The sequence below is a fragment of the Trachypithecus francoisi genome, unplaced genomic scaffold (assembly GCF_009764315.1).
Source record: "Trachypithecus francoisi isolate TF-2019V2 unplaced genomic scaffold, Tfra_2.0 Lachesis_group5, whole genome shotgun sequence".
NCBI classification, from domain to species: Eukaryota; Metazoa; Chordata; class Mammalia; order Primates; family Cercopithecidae; genus Trachypithecus; species Trachypithecus francoisi.
Genome location: NW_022681470.1, coordinates 16,717,740 through 16,740,815, shown reverse-complemented (window position 1 = coordinate 16,740,815; position 23,076 = coordinate 16,717,740). Strand labels below are relative to the sequence as shown.

At 43.1% G+C, this 23,076-nt stretch overlaps 1 protein-coding gene across 7 annotated transcripts in view; it reads left to right on the top strand.

Annotated features, from left to right (window-relative positions):
- The window catches only part of DISC1 (DISC1 scaffold protein), a 397,938-nt gene that overhangs the window by 143,258 nt on the left and 231,604 nt on the right, over positions 1 to 23,076 (top strand). For all 7 annotated transcript variants that reach the window (XR_004434336.1, XR_004434335.1, XM_033199716.1 and 4 more), the window contains exons 5-6: positions 2,257 to 2,386; positions 6,047 to 6,282. Coding sequence is in view for 5 of the 7 variants with exons in the window: in XM_033199716.1 (XP_033055607.1) it covers positions 2,257 to 2,386; positions 6,047 to 6,282 (366 nt within the window). In the remaining 2 variants the exon portion in view is untranslated. The remainder of the gene's footprint in view (positions 1 to 2,256; positions 2,387 to 6,046; positions 6,283 to 23,076) is intronic.

Below are 23,076 nucleotides of genomic sequence, written 5' to 3'. Positions count from 1 at the left end.
CTTTGGGAGGCTGAGGTGGGCGGATCACGAGGTCAGGAGATCGAGACCATCCTGGCCAACAAGGTGAAACCTCGTCTCTACTGAAAATACAAAAATTAGCTGGGTGTGGCGGTACATGCCTGTAGTCCCAGCTACTTGGGAGGCTGATGCAGGAGAATTGCTTGAACCTGGGAGGCAGAGGTTGCAGTGAGCCAAGATCATGCCACTGAACTCCAGCCTGGGCAACAGAGCTAGATTCCAACCCTCCCCTCCACACACACACAAATCTTTGGATGGTAATCATTTCCCATAATACTTTACAATTCATTTTTTGTGTTTTGTTTTGCTTCATTTATTTCTGAGGTGGGGGATCTTGCTATGTTGCCCAGGTTGGTCTCAAATTCCTAGGCTCAAGCAGTTCTCTGCCTCAGCCTCCCAGGTAGCTGGAACTACAGGTGTGCATCACCACGCTCAGCCGTATTCCATTTTTTTGGAATTTCTGGTTGGTGCACTTGTCTTTTCCTTCATAATTTGATGGAACTTTTAAAAATTAGCAGTATTAACCCTTTTTCTGCCATATGTGTAGCAATATATTTTTCCCAACCTGTCATTTGCCTTTTAGTTTTAGTTGGTGGTATTTTCTTAGACATAGCTTCCTTGGATTGTTGATGTAGTTTTGCTTAGGGTAAATTGTTTTTCTGCCCACCTGCATTCCACTGGAAATGGAATGTTTTAAGGATGAATTTGTTATTCTTTGGTGACAAATACCACCAAGTGTCCTGTAAAGACAGCTCACCAATGTAAGGCCCAAGCCTGTGCCACATTTGCACCAGCATCACTGTTACCAAATATGTCAACTCTGGCAAGGATAAGAGAAGACACCTAACAGATTTTAAGTGGTTTTGAGAGCCTTTCAGCAAATCTTTTCTCAGAAGCTCACACCCAAGCATCTGCAAATCAGTCACCCCTCCTTTTAATCTCCATCAGGTTCAGCTCTGGAATTTGCTCCTGTTTGGATAATCCAAGGCAGTGCTATCCAATAAAATCTAGTGTGAGCCATATACACAATTTTAAATGATCTAGTAGCCACATTAAAAAAGATTAAGGGTCAGGTGCGATGGCTCATGCCTGTAATCCTAGCACTTTGGGAGGACGAGGAGGGAGGATCACTTGAGGTCAGGAATTCGAGAGCAGCCTTGCCAATATGGTGAAACCCTGTCTCTACTAAAAATACAAAAATTAGCTGGGCATGGTGGCACATGCCTATAGTACCAGCTACTCAGGAGGCTGAGGCAGGAGAATTGCCTGAACCCAGGAAGCTGAGGTTACAGTGAGCCAAGATTGCGCCACTGCACTCCAGCCTGGGTGTCGCAGTGAGGCACTCTTTAAAAAAAAAAAAAAAAAAAAAAAGGATTAAGAAGAAAGTTAATCAAGTGAAAATTTGAAAATTTCAGGAATTAGATGAAATGCTACCAGGAGCTCAGATGCATTTTCTAGAACTCTTGGCCTAATTTTATTAAGTTCAACTCTGTGATAAGTGCTGGGAATTAAAAAAAAAAAAAATGTGATGTGGGCTCTGCAAGAAGTGTATTTCTATGTGATTAAAGCTGATTGTGGGAGAAAATCTTCTGAAACCCTCAGTGACAGCCTTCTCATTGACTAGTGACTCAAACATTAGTGCAAAGTGGAAGATTCTAAATGAGCAGAGGAAGGGTGGATGCCGTAAAGGCAGGGGAACTGGTGAATTTCAGAAATAGTGAGTGTGAATTCAACACTCCTAATCATTTGAATAAAGATCTTGTTATATTTCCCCCAAATGAATAAGAAACAGGTGACATTAATTTTAACAATACATTTAATTCAATTCAATATACCAAAATATTATCTCAACATGTAATGAACTTAAAAATATTACTAATGAGTTATTTTGTGCTCTTTATTTTCATACTAAGTCCTTAAAATCTGGTGTGTGTTTTACACTTTCAGCACATTTTAATTTGGGCTAACCATGTGTCACATGTGGCCACGGGCTACCTTATGGGACAGTGCAGGTCCCATAATAGTATTCTGACTAAGGGGAAAAATAAAAAACCCCAAGAGATTGTAATTAAGGTAGAAACTTACATTTAGGAGCTCATCCTAAAAGCAGGTAAGTACCCTCCTAAGTATGAGAACAGATGGGGACCACTTGGTGGAGTTTCTTACTCTTAAAATACTTGTCAACATGAGGATTTCAGCTTCCCCAAACCTGTACCAATAGGTATGTGTCATTTTAAGGGCCAGTGGAGATGACACCCACGCCTCACTCAGAACGGAGCCGAGGCTGTTGGAACGCTCTGCTCAGGACAGCTTGCACGTGTCCATCACAAGACGAGACTGGCTTCTTCAGGAAAAGCAGCAGCTACAGGTGAGCAGGTGAAAGATCTTCAAGAAATATCATGGCATTTTTCTTTTCATTGAGACAGGGTCTTGCTCTGTTGCCCGGATTGGAGGGCAGTGGCGCAATCATAGCTCATTGCAGCCTTGAGCTCCTGGGTGATTCTCCCATCTCAGCCTCCCAAGTAGCTGGGACTACAGGCGTGACCCCCATGTCTGGCTAAATTTTTTAATTTTTAGTAGATATCAGGTCTTAGTATGTTGCTCAGGCTGCTCTTGAACTCCTGGGCTCAAACAGTCCTCTTGCCTCAGTTTCCCAAAGTATTGGGATGACAGGCATGAGCCACCGTGCCCAGCCGGCATTTTTCTTATCCATTTAAGCCAAATGTAGCCAAGTGGGTCTTACTTTCCTTGAGTGTAGCAATTAGAGCCTTGGCTGTCAAGCTGGGGAGTACAAAAAGGAGAGATGGTGGGAATGACTAGAGGGCTTGTAGGAATCTCATTACAAACGAGGGTTGAAAGCTCAGCAGCGTTTGTGCCTGTTTTTGATATTCCTCATTACCTTTTGAATATGCTTTTCTTGTCTGCCAGGCCAATTTGCCACTTCTTATCATTTTGACCTTTAGAAGCTTCCTTTGAAAGGCAGAAAGACATCTGTGCTGTGAAAATCCTTTATGGAAATTCCTATCATGGTAGTCTATGAGCTGAAGTTGTTAAGAGACAGAGTTGTAAGTCCGGACTGAGCAAGGCAGGCACATCTGGAATGATTAGCCAACTGCGTGGAAGCCCAAAGTTGGCCCAGAACAGAGGATGCAAGCTGGCTAAGAATCATCGAGAGGCTACAAATCTGGGTGCAGCACCGAGTTAAAGCCAGAGCTCTGGAAGTTGACAGGGCACCCGAGAGGCAGGGAATCTTGAAACAGGGTCCGTGCCTGCTTGAGCCTGGAGTTGTGAAGCATGAGTGGGGAGCAAGGAGGACACATTGATTGGAAGCTACGTGACTTCATGGGAAGAGCATAGGTCTTCAACACTCAAGTTCAAATCCTGGCTTAGGCTGGAGGCTTCCCCTCTCTGCTCTGGCCATCGAATATTTTTGTTATCTGAATTTGCCCCATCCAGGTCACTTCAAGGGTAAGGAGGCAAAGGGAGGAAAAAGTCAGGGCAATTTATTTGAAACCATTTCCTCCATTAACTGAGCACTTACGTAGTCAATGTGTTATACTGTTTGGATAGCTGAAAATGTGAAATCTGGTTTTTCATTTTTAATAACATTTGCCAATTAAAGGTCTACACAATTCCTGAGAAAGTCAGAGTGTAGAGAAAATAATTTTAGCCCTGGGCACTTAGTGTTTGAAGCACTCTAGGAAAGGTACTTGAATATTCATTTATTCAACAGATATTTATTGAGGGTTCACTGAGTGCCAGATACTGTTTGAAATGCTTGAGATTCTTGGGGAGCTTTTGATCTACTAGGGGTGAGAATGGGGAGATAGAAAATAAGTGATAAACATAATAAAACCTCTATTAGATAACTGGTATGTTGTAGGGTGATAAGAGCTTCCCAGAGTAGACTAGGATGATGTGGAGGATGGAGTCTACTCATTGAGAAGTGAGATTGGACCCAACAGTTGAAAGAGGAGAGGGAGTAGGCCTTGCAGAAATTTCTGCAAGAGGATCCTGCAGGGGGATACCAAGATGAAGCCCTAGAGTGGGAGTGGGCCTCATGTGTTCAGAGGGCAGCTGGAGGCCCATGTGGCTGGAGCAGTGTAAATGAGGGGGAGGATTTGGGGAGGAAGTCAGAGATAAAGGGGCCTTGTAAGGATTTGGAATTTTCTCAGATTGCAACAGGGAACCATTGGATGCCTTCATTTAGGGAGAATTTTTTGCCTGTATAATGGCGTTCAGCTGCAGTCAGAGTGTTGTTTTTAGGAACATCTAGAAAGTTTAAAGTAAACAATGCTAAATGTAATTGATCTGACCACATTGTAAATAATTTGACCCTGTATTAGGAATAGGATGTAAGACAATATGGAAAACAGTGTGCAGCTTCCTTAAAAGATTAAAAATTGATTTACTGTGTGGTCCAGCCACCCCCGCTTCTGGGTATATATATATCTCTCTCTCTCAAAAGAAATTGAATGCATAGACTCAAAGAGATGTTTACACACCCATAGACTCATAGTAGCATTATTCACAATAGCCAAAAGCTGATAACAACTCAAGTTCTCATCAACAGATAAATGATAAACAAAATGTGTATGTACATGTAATGGGATATTACTCAGTCTTGAAAAGAAATTCTGGCACATGCTACAGCATTGTTGAACCTTGAGGACATTATGCTAAGTGAAAGACGCTGGTCGCAAAAGGATAATGCTGTATGATTCCACTTGTATGAGTTACCTAGAGAAGTCAAATTCATAGAGAAAGTAGAATGGTGATTCCCAGGGACTTGGAGGAAGAGAGAATGGGGAATTAGTTTTCAATGGGTACAGAGTCTCAGTTTTACAAGATGAAAAGAGTTCTGTGGATGGATGGCAGTGATGGTTGTACAACAATGTGAATGTGCTTAATGCCAGTGAACTCTACACTTAAAAATGCTCAAGATGGTGAAGTTTATGCTACACGTGTTTTACTAGTTAAAAAAAAAAAAAACTAAAAGAAAAAGAAAAGAATAGAGTAGAGGAAGTCAAAGGTGGAAGTAGAGAGGTTAGTTGAGAGACTTTGTCAGTAAGACTGTAATCTTGGAGCAATTGGGGACACGGAGGCTTTACTTTTTTCTTAGAATGTCTTGGTAGTAGACATTCTTTAGTAACTCCCAATTCTTCTCCCCACTCCCATACTTGAAGTGGGTTCAGGAGGTAGAAGTTGCAGGTGATGCACCTTGGGGCTGAGAGAATGTGAATAAGAGGTTGGGAGACACCCAGGATTAGAATTGCGCTCTTATCAGGATAAAACTTGGGAGTATGTGAATTAAGAGTCTTATTTTTGATTCAGAATCATATGGGCAGTGAGGTGATGATCTGCTATAACACTGTGCACACGATGGGCGTTCATTACCTGCTGCTTGTTTAGTTAATTGACCTTAATGTTAAATGATATTTTATGGATTCTTTGGATTTCAGTTTGCTATATTCGCAGAAATTACATTTTTTATATTGTCATGAACTTTAGGCTGCATGGCACCATCTGCAGCATCTCATTCCTCTCTCAGCCCTGTAGACTTAAGAAACCATTTTTTACCTTTCTCTTTACTTTGAATTCTTGTGTTTGGGGACAGACTAACAACGGGTCGCTTGCATTTCTTGTTTCGGTCTGTGGCTGGGGTTACCTGCTTAGCTCAGACCTCAGGTGCGTAAGGCTCCCTGCCCTGTGTCCTAACTCGTCCATCCGAGATGAAGTAAGTCATTTATGTATCTGCTGGGTTCTTCCAAGTCAAATTCTTGGCTCACCCCCCATAGTTATTTAATGCTCCGGAGGGAATGTTTTTCCTTATGCCAACTCATTAGAAATATAAAGCTGGCATGATTTTTCCAGTTCAGCAAACCTCCAAAAATCTGCCTGCCTCAGAAGGGGAGCTTCATGATTCTTGTGCATATGGCCAATTCTCATTTAAACGAGTCATTATCCTCAGAGCAGTTTGCCGTGAGCAGGGTTAATTTATAAAATCTCGACTCCTCATTCTCTATAGAAAGAAATCGAAGCTCTCCAAGCAAGGATGTCGGTGCTGGAAGCCAAAGATCAACAGCTGAGAAGGGAAATAGAGGAGAAAGAGCAACAACTCTGGTGGCAGGGCTGCGACCTGACCCCGCTGGTGGGCCGGCTATCCCTGGGTCAGCTGCAGGAGGTCAGGAAGGCCTTGCAGGACACCCTGGCCTCCGCTGGTCAGATTCCCTTCCATGCAGAGCCACCGGAAACCATAAGGAGGTACTGGTGATTTCCTAACTGATTTTGGGCCACTCACCTCTTTGACCTGTTCATTGGAATGATTTTGTCTGATGACTTTCATCTCTAAACATTTCCCGAACAGTCTGTATTTTTCAGTGGAAGCACCATTAGTGTTTTGGGTGGGAAAATTCTTCACGGTGTGGGGCAGTCCTGAGCATTACAAGTTATTTCACCTCCTGGCCACTCAACCCACTAAATGCCAGCACTCCTCCCCATTCCAATATGCATCCTCCCCATTTCCAAACACCCTCAGGACACCCTGTCTCCCTTTGAGAACTGTTGGAGTTCAATGGGCTAAAGATCCCGATGCCAACTTTTGCTGAGGATGATCATCTGGAGAGGGGTGAACTATGCCTCTCACTAAGGGAGGAGGTGAACCACTGAGAGAGGGACACCCAGTGACAAAGTTTCCATCTGGAAGAATGGATTGTTATTGGCAGCTAAAATGCACTGGGTGCTTACCATGTACCAGGCACTGTTATAAGCTGACTATGAGTACTTCTGTTGTTATATTCATTTTGCAGGTGAGGAAAAAAAGTTTAAGAAGGTTATACTTTGCCCAAAGTCCTAATTAATAAGAGAAAAACCTGATATTTACACTCCTGTTGATTAATTCTGAAACCTGGATCTGCAGAAGTGAAGCATTTGAAAGAAGCCAGTGTAGAGCCAGCTGGCTCAACAGGTCAGAGAGATTGCTTGATCCAGTATTTTTAACTAACTGGACGTGGTCCTGTTAACCTAATTTTTGCTATGAAGTATTGGTTGTCTTTTAGAAAATGCTGACTTAGGGAGAATATCCAGTAGGTATATTCAGCCAAATGAACCCATCTTACATACGTCAGTAGCTACCTTTGTTGTTCATGAGAATAGGCTCTTGTTAGGCCAGATGGGGAGAGTCAGACAAATTGTGAAACAGGAAAACCTTGAAGTCTTATAAAGAGAAGTTGCAGAGACTAGTATTGTTACAAAACCTGGAGAAACAGATCACTCAACATCACGACTGTTATCATCATCTATAAGGATTTTCATAGAGGCCAGATGCAAACCGAGGGTGCCATCTCTTTGTCATTTACTCAACTTGCTAACACGCAATTGCAAAGGGAAAGATATGCTTTGTTTCGTGGACAATGACCCACGAGCTTGAAAAGAAACTTCCTGATAGCACGTGGCCCTTTCTGGATGTGTCACTGGTGGAGACTTACGTGCTTGCATGGAGGCCATCATTTCTGACTGTGGCTTGTTGGGAACTCCCTGGCCAATGTCAGAGACAGGCTGGAAGTAGAGGGCATGTGCTGGGGTCAAGGACACCCAATGATTTTAGGTTTGGGTGTGATAATAGAAATCAAAGAAGCCATTTGAATTTTCCAATGTCTGTGTTCTGGATCAAATAACTTAGCAGGAGGAGATGAAGTGTTTCCATCCCAGAGACGTCATAGACACTTTCTGTGTGGAGCCAACAAAAATGGTTTTCTTCCAGTGAACAAAAGGAGAACGCTTTTTAAGCACTGGAGAATCAGAAGCTCCACCGTATAGAAGCTGACAGAGCAGGGGTGCATGAAAGGACAGGAACCAATTAAAAGATATGTTCATTTGAATTTCTTTCATCCCTGGGATTTCAACCCCTCTGCTTTAAAACAAGTTCCTTATTTTCTCCTGCAAGTCTTCCTTTGATGTGAGGGTCTTAGAAGTACCACTTTTACCCAGTGAGCTTGGTTCTCCTCCCACATGAAACCCATGGTTCTTGTTCCACCCCCTGCTGACTGCACTCCCATTCTCAGTAATAGGATTGTGATGTGGGGGTGGGGGAGAGAGGAGAGGTTAAAGATGGGGGACACAGTGTCCAAGGTTTTCTGTGAATCACATCCCGCCATGTGGGGCGTGAGGTTCCATCTATTTATTTGGCGTAAATTGAGGAGAATGGTGATTTGCAGCTCATCTCTCTCTAGCACCATTAGCTCAGCCTCCCCTGGCTTCTTGTTGGTTTTATGTGTCAGGAAAACCAGGGGAGGGCAGCCTGTGACCTCATGTGGCGTGCATATGGCCAACTGCAAAGTGAGGGAGGAATAATTATGGTAATAATCACGGTGATGACGTGGAGGGCTGCCTAGGACGCTTTCTAACGTTCTTTAGAAATGCTTGACTGGCTTGTATTCATCTGGGGTTGAGTCCTTCATTCCTCAGCTCCTGGGATTTTTCATGCTTCATGTAAAATGTGTTCTGGCAGCTCACGGACGAATTGTCGCTTGTTGTGCATTTGGAAGAAACATGTCACATCTTTTTACAAACCATTGGCACAAAGTGTGAAACAAACTCAACCCCTGGTTGCAGGAGGGCTGGCTGGGCCTTGGTTGGAGAATCTGGGAGCCTCGCAGCAGGGCTGGGCTGGGGAGGCTGGTAGGTGGAGAGGAGCCAGGCCTTCTGTGGTGTCCATGCCCCCAACCACTAGCTAAACTGCCCAGGGCTCCCTGGCCAGGGGCAGTAATTATGCAGGGCGCTGCAGGCATCCTCATCACGCCTGTGCTCAGCTCCACACCACGCAGTCCCTGCTGATGTCAGGCCTCCTTGCAAGTGAGATTTGAAATAACGTAATTCACCAGCTCACAACTGAATGGGAAAAAAAAACCAATAGTTCCTCTTTCCCCTCAGAAGCATATCCTATTAGAGTGAGGAGACACTGAAACAACAAGGCCTGAATTGCAAAACTGATCCCGAATCTGGGATTATGGTAGAGATTCTCAAAGAGGGTTGCCTGGAGGCAGCTGTGTGGGAGAGATCCCATTAATGCTCTTGCCCCGGGGGTAGTGTGAGGCAGCCACCAAACTGCAATAATGCAGAGACTGCAGAGGAAATCCCTGCAGCGTATCAGCAGCCTCCAAGCTGCTTTTCCATTTGTGAAGATTGTTGTTCTTTAATCTCCACTTCTGGGCTTTGTCTTTCTCTCTCCTCTGTCTTTGCCTTCTACCTGATTGGTTTGCCAAGGCAATGGCTTTATGGGACTGAGAGCATTAGAAATCATCTGGAGAAAGAGGAGAGCTTTGCATTTTTCCAGGAAATTCTGATTTTCCCCCCCTTTTTTTGGTAAGGACTTTTCTTTCTTTTTTAGAGATGGGGTTTCCCCCGTCCCACAGGCTGGAGTGCAGCGGTATGATCATGGCTCATTACAGCCTTTTACTCCTGAGCTCAAGTGATCCTCCTGCCTCAGCCTTCCAAGTGCTAGGATTATAAGTGCATGTCGCGATGCCTGGCTAATTTTTTAATTTTTTGTAGAGATGGGGGGTCTTGCTGTGTTGCCAGGTTGGACTTGAACTCCTGGCCTCAAGTGATCTTTCTACCCCAGCCTCCTGGGTCACTGGGATTACAAGTTTTTTTTTTTCCCCACTCCCACTTTTTAAGTAAAGTAGACATCTTGCTTTTCCCAGGAATTCATGAGGCAGATAAATATTTGCCAAGACAGCAAATGCAGTGAGACAGAAGTGTGTGAGCAATGCTGGCCAGATGGGTGCCTGGAGTGAGGCTTCCCTGCATAGGCGACATCTGCAGCGTTCAGGACCTCCCTGCAGATTTGCCCTCTCCACTCAGATTTATCCTGTCTGTCCTTCTTAGTTTGGTGATGATACTCATACACTAATTTTAATATCTCTGTTATTTACAAACTGTCATACTTGCTTACAATAACCCTATAAAGTCTGTTGGGCAATATAATGTTTTTATGCCCATTTTGCAGATGAGGCTGCTGAGGGTCCAAGTTCACACAGCCATAAAAGTGGTGCCCTCATGTCTTTGGCCAATTTTTAATGCAGAGGGAATCCAGAGATGGTTCACACTTATGGCCTGGGAGAGACCAGGCCTTGGACAGAGTGCTTAGTCAAGCAATGGAAAGGAGTCCAGCCCAGCAGAGCACGGGTCTGTAGGCCCAAGGACAAGAGAATGGATGTCCCTCCAGGCCAGGGATGGTTGTCTCTGTGCGCCTAGTGTTGCCTGATTGGATTGGATCCAAGGGGTATCTGAAAATAGGCAGCCTGGGGAGACTAAACAGGCAACTGTCTCAAGTCAGAGAGGTCTGTCAGACTTTCCAAAGAAAGAAATGTGAGAGGAAGAGAAACTGGAAAGCAAGGCCCCGCCCCAGGGCTGGAGGAACTGGTATTACTGTCTGTGAAAAGAGGGTTTGAACTGGATGATGTGGAAGGTCCTTTCTGGTTCTACAATACTTTGCACTTTAGGATTTTGTGAAATAAGTTAAAATAAACTGCCTAAAAATCCCTCATAATTCTATTCCTAGGAGCTCTATGTTAAGTTCCTCTTTGAAGTTCCCTGGGCAGGCTGTGACCATCCACAGGCCACGGTGCTCTAGCTGGCACTTTCCTAAGGGCTGGTCCCTAGAGCAGGGACCTGAGCAAACCTGCTTTCCAAGCATTGCTACTGCTGCTCAGAGCTTAGACCTCGCCTCGCCATTGTGTATCCTCCCATTTTCTTCTGGAAAGTCGTCATTACAGGCAATGTGAAAAGTTTACCAAATTATAATCTGGTAAAGGAGCAAGAGGGTTGGAAAAGAAGGAAGAAAATCCCCCCTATCTGGCTGGGTACAGATGCTGCTCACCAGGAAATGTAGGTTCCCAAGAAAACAGAACTCCCATTTCCAGTTTTCATTGTGTTGTAAATTAAAAATAAAATCTTAAGCCCCCAACCACTGAACGGATTCCCTCTTGGCCAAGGAGACCCCAGAGACTCCATACAAACTGAGTTCCCAGCCCCAATGGGCCAGGAGGTTGGATTTGCCTTGTTATAATCCCTCCCTTTTGTAGCTTAGACACAACAACTGACCAGCATCATTGCTAAAACGAGATCTTAAGAACTGACGGAACAGACTCTCGGTGGTAATGAGATACCAAATTATAAACAAGACCTAAGGCCATGCCAGGCAGAGATAAGTCACACACCCCTGCACCTAAAGAATAAACTACCGGCCGGGCGCGGTGGCTCAAGCCTGTAATCCCAGCACTTTGGGAGGCCGAGACGGGCGGATCACGAGGTCAGGAGATCGAGACCATCCTGGCTAATACGGTGAAACCCCGTCTCTACTAAAAATACAAAAACTAGCCGGGCGAGGTGGCGGGCGCCTGTAGTCCCAGCTACTTGGGAGGCTGAGGCAGGAGAATGGCGGAAACCCAGGAGGCGGAGCTTGCAGTGAGCTGAGATCTGGCCACTGCACTCCAGTCCGGGCGACAGAGCAAGACTCCGCCTCAAAAAAAAAAAAAAAAAAAAAAAAAAAGAATAAACTACCTTCTAACTGCCACCTGGGTTTTCTTTTTCTCTAGCAGCTAAACAAGCACTGGCCTTGAGATGAGCTATCTTAAAACCATGGCATTCCTTCCACTGCCAGATGCTGACTGACTGACTCCCTCTTCCACCAGCCATAACTGTAGCTTTCATTAGAAAAGATTCTGATTTCAGTAACTTTCTTCTGATACAAAGACCAACTGTGGACTGCTTCTGGCCTATTTACAGAGACACTTGAGTGCCTTTGTGTTCTGAAAGGACCTTTTACATAGAGGGCCTAATTGTAATACATGTAAATGTTAAGTCTCCACCCCAAGGTGAACGTAAGTTGTATATAACATGTGTGCTTATTCAGTATGCATGCATTAGGACCACCTTCATGAATATTCATAGCTCCTGCTATAACCTGTGGAATATGTGTACTTGGTCAACCTATTCTGCATAAATTCCTGTCTTACCTGTCCCTCCCTTAAAGTGCTTGCTATTGGCTTCTACTGGAGCCTATGCTTCCCAGCCTGTTAGAATGGCAACATTGCAGGCTTTAACCCCTTATAAGAAACAAAGCTCTTCTTTCTAAATTGATAAATTGTGTGATTTTTAAGTTAACAGGCTGTATTTGAGAAACTCAAGGGAGGAATTCTATTTTACTTGCAGATTTAAAAAAAGACTTTATTTTGTGCTACAGTAACATTTACCATGATTTTTGAATAACTTAGAACAAAGGAGGGTGAAAAAATGGATATGTATTTTATAATGTTGTATTTTAATATTTTACAAATTCTCTGTGCTTGTTTTCTTTAAGAAACTTACAACACGAGTCTATTATTCTTAGTATTGTTATTGTTTAGGTAGCTCTTTGGAGGCTTGTGATTTGTAGACTCACCCATTTCTCTTTTATATAATTTAGGCATTAGGTTAATTATTTTCAACTGGAGCCCCATGGATTATCAAAGATGGGAGATAGTCATCTTAAAATGATCATAGCTAGTTCTAATATTGCAGCTGCAAGTCAACTCTCACAAACATGAAAGCATGTGGCCTATTTTAAGTCTTTCTCCTAGTCAATTTCAATTTTTAGTTTCCATTATTATCACCTTGAGAACTGTTCTGTACTTAATTTGTTTGTAATTTACATGTCTTCTGCAATCTTCTGTTCCCTCCATCAAATTCTCTTATTCTTTCCTTTTTGTAAGCTGTATGTTCCTTTTCCCTGCTTTAACTTTTCAGATGTTAATTTAGTAAGTCAGGCTAAACTCTTCTTCAGACCTTGAGCTGAAAGTGGAAGAAGTGCAGAAGTTTTGGAATCTTCCAGCAGAAGGTAATTTAGCTCTGCTCAGAAAGACCCTTCTCCAGTGACTGCTGGGAATATCCCCAGGTTGGAAATGCCAGCTCATTGCTTGCTGAGAATTTAATCAGTTAAGAGCACATCTTTTTCAAGCTGTGGAAGGGTGATTAATCTACCCTGTGCTGTTAGCTAGGCTGCTAGGATGACTGAAACCAAAGTCAGACAGAACCTCTAGATTTCCTGTAGCTGCTTTCAGTGGGTGGGGGTGGGGGTGGGGGTGGGGGGTGCTGTGTCTTATATAGAGATCATTGTTAAACCTTCATCTTGACTTTCATTGTCATTACTGTTTTGTACTTCCTCTTTTGCAGATTTCCTTAGCTTCCTCTTTGAGTCATATTGATATTGGTGTTGGAATTCCTTATTCAGTTTCTCCTTTAGTCAACTGAATTTTTCTCCTACTGTTGGTTCATTTTGTTCACCAGTGGTCTATTTTTGCATTTTTTATCCAGTAAAGTATGTCCATCTTTAGTTTACCCACAGAAACATTTTAGGAAATGAAATTGACAATATTCCCCAGTTTTAGGAATCAGGCTGATCTGTTGCTTTGTCAACAGATTTTGAGAGTCGCTTGAGAGAAATGTAAGGTTAAAATTGTCTCTGCAAACTTGAGCTGTACATATGCTTATTCTTAGCCAGACGCCAGTTAATTAAAGACGATTCAGAAGAAGAGAATAAACCCACAGCAGAAAGTACAACGTTTTTGGCAAGCTTCACAGTTATGGAAAGTATAAATACTTAGAAATTTAGGAGAAGCAAGAACATATTTAAAAAATTAGTATTAAATATAAATGCAAATGACTAGGCACAGTGGCTCATGTCTGTAATCCCAGGACTTTGGGAGGCCGAGGTGGGAGGATCACTTGAGGTCAGGAGTTTCAGACCAACCTGGCCAACATGGCAAAACCCTGTCTCTACCAAAAAAAAACAATAAAAAATTAGCCAGGTGTGGTGGCGCGTCTGTGTAGTTCCAGCTACTCGGGAGGCTGAGGTGGGAGAGTCACTTGAACATGGGAGGTGAAGGTTTCAGTGAGCGGAGATCATGTCACTGTAATCCAGCCTGGGTGACAGAGCAAGACTGTCTCAACAAATAAAAATAAATATATATAAAAAAAAATGCAAGCAGTTCTGGGTATTTATTTAAAATCTCAGTTGTTCCCATGGGAACAACTGGACATTCCTTATTAAATAATCAGAATAAAGGGAGGGTAGTAATTGAAATGGAAATATGAAGTTGCCTTTGGATCACTTAACAGAATAAGCCTGGATGTAGTATCGTTTTCCCCTTAGATTAAATTGTAGTATTTAATGGGCTGAACTCACATGAATTTTGGAGGGGTGGGGAAAAGTTCTAGAGCCCAAGTACTGAAATCTTGTTTGAACATTTAAATACATCATGGTTATGAGAATAGTTGAAAATATGGAGCTGACTTGGTTACCAGTCCCCAAAAATAAGAAGCTGGTAATTTATTTCCTTATTGTTGTAAAAAAGAATCATTTAACAGCTTGTGAGGAAGGGGTAGAAAGGAGAATGATTATAATCTGAACATAAGGCTGTTCATATTTCTGATTCCTGTTCTCATTTTTTCATTGTTAAACCACCAAAATCTCCTACAGACAAATGTCTGTAAGTCAAAATGTTTTTGGCGCATGAATTATAGTTTCAGTTTGGAATAAGATTGTTTGAGGCAATGAGAAAGATCTGGTTGAATTAACACTTGGAATATTTGGATAAGCCAAATAGCAAGTTCATCAGTTAAAAATAAAGCTGTGATTTTTTATGAAACTGGACTTTGATGCAAACTGTGATGCTGTGATATCAGGCAGAGCTTCCCAGTAAGCACGGGGACCTGCAAGAGATGGCACAGGGTGAGGGTGTGAACGCGTGCGTGTGCTACCTTACTCATACCTGCCAATTTGGAAAGTTCAGCAAATTCACTATTAGGGCTTACTCCTTTCCTCTGCTCACTGCCTTTGCATCAGCACCTCGATCACAGGAAATCTTTTCCAAGGAAAGATCAGAAATCCTTGTGTTCATTTTTTTCCTCTCCCTCCATTGTCCCTTATGATATGAGTTACATGAGTGTATCTTATTAAAAAGAGTTTATGGTCTTATAAAATGTAACATCAGCCAGGCACAGTGGCTCATGCCTGTAATCCCGGCACTTTGGGATGCCGAGGCGGGCAGATCCCAAGGTCAGGAGTTTGAGACCAGCTTGACCAACATGGTGAAACCCCCTCTCTAATAAAAATGCAAAAGTTATCTGGGCATGGTGGTGTGTGCCTATAATCCCAGCCACTCAGGAGGCTGAGGCAGGAGAATTGCTTGAACCCGGGAGGTGGAGGTTGCAGTGAGCTGAGATTGCACCACTGCACTCCAGCCTGGGTGACAGGGTGAGATTCTGTCTCAAAAAACAAACAAACAAACAAAAAAACAAAAAGTGACACCTCATTTTCAGTTTGCTGAGTTATTTGGAGAAGTTGTACTGTACTAAAAGGACTCAGAATAATGGAGTGTGGCACCGTAGTTGAAGACACAGGATCCTTGAAATTCAGAGAGATAGGGAGAATGTGAGTCATGATGTGATGTATACTCAGAAAAGGAATCAAAGAACTAAATGTTCAAGTATTTCCCTAGCCTAGTTTTCTTTGATTCTTTTACTTAATGTCCTTTGCCTGGGCGAGAAAAACTCTAAGTATATTTATTCCACCCGTGTTAAAAATTTATGTGCCTGATTTTGGTCAGATTACTCTAAAATATTTTCTTACTATAATACAGGTATGGTATATGTCTGCATGATTTATTAAATGGTCTTTCTATACTTCATTCCTCCCATGATCCTCAAAAGATGAGCTAGTTGGTGAGCACGAAGGTGAGTGTCTGTTTTGAGTTCAGCAAACTCTCTGACTTCAGCCACCACTGAACTGGAAAGAGATAACATGCTTTGCCAAAGGTGGCAAGGATGGCCAGCAGAGGTCCTGGTGCTCCTACCTCTCAGTTCAAATCTCTCTCCACCGCACCACACTGGCTTTCCCAGAAGTAAAGGTCTCAGATAACCAGCTTGAGTCATTTTTATAAATAGCCATATAGAATGGCTTGCTTCTGATGAATTTATGTACCCTGTTGTGCCTTTACAAGATCATCCGAAGTCTAGAGGAATTCATGGCATTTGTGCCTCTGTGCTCCATGAATGTCTGATGGGTGCCTGTGAGGATAGAAGGGTCTAAGGAAGGATAAAGACCAAGTAGATAAACCTGAAGTTCCTAAAGCTGTTTCCACGTCATTTTGTTTTCCATTTGTCCTCTGACAGAAGGTGAGGGGCAAAGTTGTTAATGTCAATGGATTTGTGTGTATTGTGTGTGTGTGTGTGTTATTTTATTTTATTTATTTATTTATTTACATAAGGTCTTGCTTTGCCACTCAGGCTGGAGTGCAGTGGTGCGATCATAGCTCACTGTAGCCTCAGCCTCCTGGGCTCAAGGAATCCTCCCACCTCAGCTTCCCGAGTAGCTGGGATCACAGACACATGCCACCATGCTTGGCTAATTTTTGTATTATTATTATTATTATTTTTTGGTAGAGACGGGGTTTCGCCATGTTATCCAAGCTGGTCATGAACGCCTGTGCTCAAGTGATCTGCCCATCTTGGCCTCCCAAAGTGCATGGATTACAGGTGTGACCCACTATACCTGGCTGTGTGAGTGTGTTTTAATTCAAGACCCAAGTGGTGCCTATGCTAAGATAGCTGTCATTTTGCTCTTTCCATCATTTGTGGTTTGCTTTAGTAATAATCTCTCATTCTTAAACTGATTTTTACAGAACAGGAAATGGGATGGGATAGGGAATAGAGGGAGAGGGAGAGGGTAGAGAGAAGGATGTTCAGAGATGAAACTGATATTCCTCATCTCCTGTAGCTTTTTGCTAAAGGGGAACTTCAGCATAAAGCCACATATACACAGGCAGGAAGATGAGCGGACAGCTGTCTGCAGGGAGCAGACCCTTTGCACAGTTAGCTTCCGAGCTGAAAAACACGTCCCTCACTTAGTGTAAAAAATGACATGTATCTCCTGTATATTTCTGTCTGTATTATCTATTACATTTCTAATATCGAATGTATCTTTATTATCTATTATATTTCTGTCTAATCTAATATATCCTGTATATTTCTGTCTCTATTACTCTATTATAGAGTAAAAAAAGACACATGTCTCCTGTATATTTCTGTCTCTGTTATCAATGTTATCTGGTACTTTATAAAACCTATGTGGTTTTTAGATTCTCTAAATATCTATAAATAAAAAGGCTAGTAAAAGATTTTTGAGTGATAGAGCAGTGAAAGAATATGGGATAGTAGACCTGGAAGGATTTTAGAAATAATTGAGTTCAACTTCCTCATTTTGCAGCTGAGAAAATGGAGCCCCAGATGAAAGTGACTTGTTCAAAGTCTTGCAGAAAGTTAGTGGGGTAGTGGTGTCATTCTCTGAGTGTCGTTAATATTCTTTTTCTGCAGAGGTCCAGGTAAGAACAGGAACAGAGTTTGTTCTTCAAAGGCTCATCTTTGGGGCAGGTGTGTGGTTGTCACCCTGGGAGTGCCTCTGATGCTGAAAGCCAAGGCTTTACCTCCAGTGCCAGGTGCTAAGGTGGTCATGGCTGGGTTACTGGTGGTACGAGGAACTGGTAATAAACTACCAAAGACTGCATGGAATGAGAAGTGGTTTCTCTAGGATATAACATTAAAGGGGTCTATCCAGGCCTGCCTGACATTGTGTCCCAGAGTAAGGGGTCAAATGGAACTTCCCGCCTTGTCTTCCTACCCTTGCACCTGTCCCACACCATGATAGGTTTTATATGGGGACCTAGCCTGTATGTCCAGGTAATATCTACACCCTTCAAAATAGCCTGTGCTCGACTACCGCTTGGGCCTAGAGGTATGCCCACTGCATTGCAGTCCACCCTTGCAAGCAGTGCCCTGAGAAGAACCCTGGCAGGGTGCAGGCTCCTGGCTCTTCAGGAAGGCACTTCTGGTCTTGGCTGCCTGAACCAGCTTTGGGTGGCATGTACCTTTGGTGCCCCCATTTACCCTTCCCCTCAAGGGTAAGGAGGATCAGGACAGAGCCCTCCAATGTGGCAGAGAACAAGGGAGGAGTTCTTTTGCCTGGATTTAAGGAGAGTATTGGAAGTATTACAGAGAGAGGGTGTGGATTCAAGTATGTTATAAGGCTCTTGAGATAGGCTTCCCTAAGGGACAGGATCTGGAGAAACCGAGTAAATAGTTGTTAGTTGCTATTAGATTGGGGCGTGGGATTCTCTAACCAAATAGATGCCCAATGCAGCTGTCTTAGTCCATTTTGTTACTGCAGACTGAGTGACTTATAAAGAGAGAAGATTTATTTCTTACACTTCTGGAGGCTTGGAAGTCCGAGGCTGAGGGGGCTGCATCTGGCAAGGACCTTCTTACTGCATCATCCCATGGCAGGAAGCAGAAGGGCAAGAGAGATCGAAAGAGAGAGAGAGAGAGAGAGAGAGAACACGTGTGTGAGAGAGAGCAGGGGAGAGAGAGAGAAAGAGAGAGAGAGAGAGACAGAGAAGGGGAGGGGACCAAACTCACCCTTTTATCAGGAACCCACTCCCCCAATAACGATATCAATCCATTCATGAGGGCAGATTCCTGGTAACCTAAACATTTCTTAAAGGTCCTACCTCTCAACATGGTTGCCTTGGGAATTTAGTTTCCAACACATGAATTCTGGAGGACACATTGACATGATAGCAGTAGCTATAAGTTTTTGAGGAAGATGAGCGAGATGCTCTAAGCACAATCACTCTGAATTTTTGGAGCCATCTTCTGACCTTGGCAGCATGTTGGCAGTGAGGACTCATTTGGCACTTTGCTAGAGGCAGGCTCCCAGATGAGACCACCGGTGCCGTTTGCCCAGGCCTACACCTCGCTTCCAGACTTCTAGCTCTTACCATTCTAAGAGGCAGGAATGAGTGGCCCTCCATATGTCTTCCTTTCCATGCCAGCCTGTATTAGTATAAAGTAGCACCACAGCCACCTGGCTTAAATACAGAAATTTATCATGTCTAGAAGTCCAAGATTGGCCGGGTGCAGTGGCCCACGCCTGTAATCCCAACAGTTTGGAAGGCTGAGGGGGGTGGATCACTTGAGGTCAGGAGTTTGAGACCAGCCTGGCTAATATGGTGAAACACCATTTCTACTAAAAATACCAAAAAAATTAGCTGAGTGTTCTGGCACAGGCCTGTAATCCCACCTACTTGGGAGGCTGAGGCAGAAGAATTGCTTGAACCCAAAAAGTGGAGGTTGCAGTGAGCTGAGATCATATCACTGCACTCCAGCCTGGGAGACAGAGTGAGACTCCATCTCGAAAAAATAAAAAATAAAAAAAAAGTCCAAGAATCAAGGTGTCAGCAGGGTTGCTTTCTTCTGGGGACTGTCAGGGAAGGATCTGCATCTCTCCTTGGCTTGTAGATGATCATTTTCTCCCTGTGTCTTTTCGTATCATCTTCCCTCTATGCATGTCTCTGAATCCACATTTCCCCTTTTATAAGGACACCAGTCATGTCAGAGTATGGTTGATCTTAACTCAAAGTACATTTGCAATGACCTATTTCCAACTGCAGTCACATTCTGAGGTGTGGAGGTCAGGACGTCAACATACGAATTTTGTGGACAACACGGCTCAACATGTAATATAGCCCATGAAAGGACACTCTCCAACAGAGAGAAACCGAGATAAATAAGACTTCTGAGAGATGGAATTTTGAAAGAAGAGAGGACATCTGATGAGTTGACTCGAAGTTTTTTAACCTCTTCTTTCTCTGTCATGCAAAGCTCCACCCCAGCCATACAGTCAAGAGCAGCTGCAGCCTTTCATCCCTCCCTGATCCTGAGGGGGCAGTGGTGAGAAGTGGGGATAAAGATGGAGCCACTCACCATCCTGTGGTTTGAGTGTGCCTCTAACAGAGGTGAGGATGCTTCCGCCCCACCCTACCCCACCCCACTTATTTCTTAGAGAGAAGGCAAGAATGTGAGTATTATACATTCATCAAATATTTATTAGGTACACACTGTGTGCCAAGCACTTCAAGTACTTCTCCAAAGATCCTTGCCCACGTGGAATTCTTTTCCTAGTGGGAAAAGGCAGAAATAAATAACAAACATAATAAATAAGTAAGTTACAGGTAGGTTAGTAGAAAATGAACATGACTTGGGGGTTGGGGCGGAAGACGAGTGGATGTGAAATTTACAGCTGTCGATGGAGTAGTCAGGCCAGCCTCACTGAGAGTGTCAGAGGTGAGCAAGGACTTGCAGGTGGGAGGGAGTTGGCCCATTATATGTGCTGGGGCAGAAGGTCAAGGCAGTGGAGCCTTAACCAGCCACAGCAGATTTGAGGAGCTGTCAGGAGGCCTCTGTGGCCAGGGTGGAGCAAGCAAAGAAGGGAGTTGTAGGAGAGGAGGTAAGAGACGTGATGAGAGATGGGCCATATAGGTCCTTGCAGACGTGACTTGACCCAGGTGTGATGGAGCAGGGTTTTGGGCTGAATAGTGGCATTTTATTTGACATGCTTGTGAAGGCTCACCCTGGCTGTATCTCAAGAACAGACTGTGGAGCAGTGAGGGTAAATGCAGAAGAACTGTTCTGAGACTGTTGCAGCATTTCAGAGGAGAGGTGCCTGTGGCTTGGAGCAGAGTGGTAGAAGTAGAGACAGTTCTTTGGTCGGATCAGTTATCTTTAGAATAGTTTCTCACTCCCAAGTCATTAAACCAAAATTGCCTGGCTGTATCCTGCTGTATAAATGTCTCATTCTGGCCCTTGACCAAGTCTTGGCTTGCATTATCTAGATTAGTGACTGTTATTGACTTAAATTCCATTTGCCCTTCTAATTATGGCTGAAAAGCAATCTGTCCCTCCCCAGATTGAATTTTTATTCCTTATATTTTTGACATCAGTGATTGTATTATATTTGTGATATTGCAGGAGTATTGAAGGGAGCCCTTTTTCGTTTCTAATGAATCATCTTTAAATAATAATTTTTAAATCATAATCCATAATCATTTTTAAAAATCAAAGACATTCTCACATCACATTTTCTTAGAGCCACCATTCATAATACTTAGCTCCTAAACTGCAAACAAGAATGATAATGTTCTACACACATTTATTGTTGTAGCAGCCTGCAGTCTCACAGTTGGGCAGATTGAAAAGAAACTGTCAGTCTGAAGGAAACAAAAGAGTTGCCGTGTTTTCTGTTGGACCTGCTGCTGCTGCTACATGGAGTAGCAACTATTTTTACCTGGATCGTGAAGCACCAGTGTGCGGTGCCCTAATACTACATACATATAACTCATCATATCATGAGAAATGGAAAATTCCACATGCACGAGTCTGCTAGGGCTGTCGTAATAAAGTACCATGGACAGGGTGGTTTAGACAACAGAAATTTGTTTTCTCACTATTCTGATGGCTGAATGTCTAAAATCAAGGTGTCGGTGGGGCTGGTTTCTTCTGAGGCTCCTCTCCTTGACTTGCAGACAGCCGTTTTCTCTTTTGTCCTCAGATGGTCTTCCCTCCACGTGTGTCTGTCTCCACATCTCTCTCTCTTTTTTTTTTTTTTAATTGAGGCAGAGTCTGGCTCTGTAGCCCAGGCTGGAGTGCAGTGGTGTGATCTCAGCTGACTGCAAGCTTGGCCTCCTGGGTTCACGCCATTCTCCTGCCTCAGCCTCCCAAGTAGCTGGGACTACAGGCGCCCGCCACCACACCCAGCTAATTTTTTATATTTTTAGTAGAGACAGGGTTTCACCATGTTAGCCAAGATGGTCTAGATCTCCTGACCTCGTGATCTACCCACCTCGACCTCCCAAAGTGCTGGGATTACAGGTGTGAGCCTCCACACCTGGCCCTCCACATCTCTTCTTATAATGATACCAGTCATATTGGATTGGTATCCAAATAAAGTCACCCTAATGACTTTATTTTAAATTTGTTACCTATTGAAAAGCCCTACCTCCAAACACCGTCACATTCTTAGGTACTGGGGATTCGGACTCTAACCTGTGAATTTTGGGGGACACAACTCAACCGGTGACAGGCACCTTTGCATTTAATTTCCTTTTGCTACAGTCATCACCCCCAGGACCATCTGCTACTGATGTATGTTCTGTGCAGCACATTCATGTCAGTAGTCTCAATTTTTCTAAGGTTTCATTTGTTGAGGGTGAAATTTGGTCATATGATTGGAACACCAGTTTGTGAGTAAAGAATAACATGTATTTACAAATCATGATATTGATTATATTGTACATTTAACAAAATTCTAAAGTAGAATTCCAAAAATTTGTCTGGATGATGACAGTTCATTTTAAATAGGTACACAGCTTCTGGGAGCGGTAGTTAGTATTGTTCAGTAGTTAGGAGAGCAGATAGTTAGACTGCTTGGGTTACCATTTAATCTCCCATAATTACCAACTGGTTACCCCTGGGAAAGTTGCTTAAATCTGTCTTAGTCTCTTTGATTAAATTTTCTTGTCTTACAATGTAGATGATTATAGTTTCTACTTCATAGAGTTATAATAAGAATTTAAAATGCTCATCTGCATAAAGAATTTGGGAGAGTGTCTGGTACATAGTAAGTGTTCAATAAACGTTGGACTCTATTATTTCCGGGGCAGCCACTTTGAATGAAGATACTCATTTGGGTAAATTAGGTCTGGTGTGTTTCTGAAAACATATTTGCTAATTTGTGTGGACAAATTATGTGTTTCTAGGATAAGGCATAATTTCATCTGAGAGGATAGTTCATATTTGTTATGAATAATATGCAAGTTTTTTAAAAAGTGGGGATTGGTTATACTCATTTAAAGTACACAGAATTCTTGCTTATCAACATTGAACTGGTCTTATTTTCTGGTTTTCAGTTTGTATTCCTGCTCCTGGAATTATGGTTTGGGGACCACAGTGTGATGGTAGCAGCAATGTGTGTGTGTTTGGGGGGCTAAAGTGACATCTTTGTACCCTAGGCCAGACACCCCTCTTCAGTAAAAGCAGATTCCCTGTTATCTGTATTATATTTTATAGTGCTGTGTAAACTTTGGTTTGAGAGAATTCTTCTATTATAAATAGCCTGTAACCCGC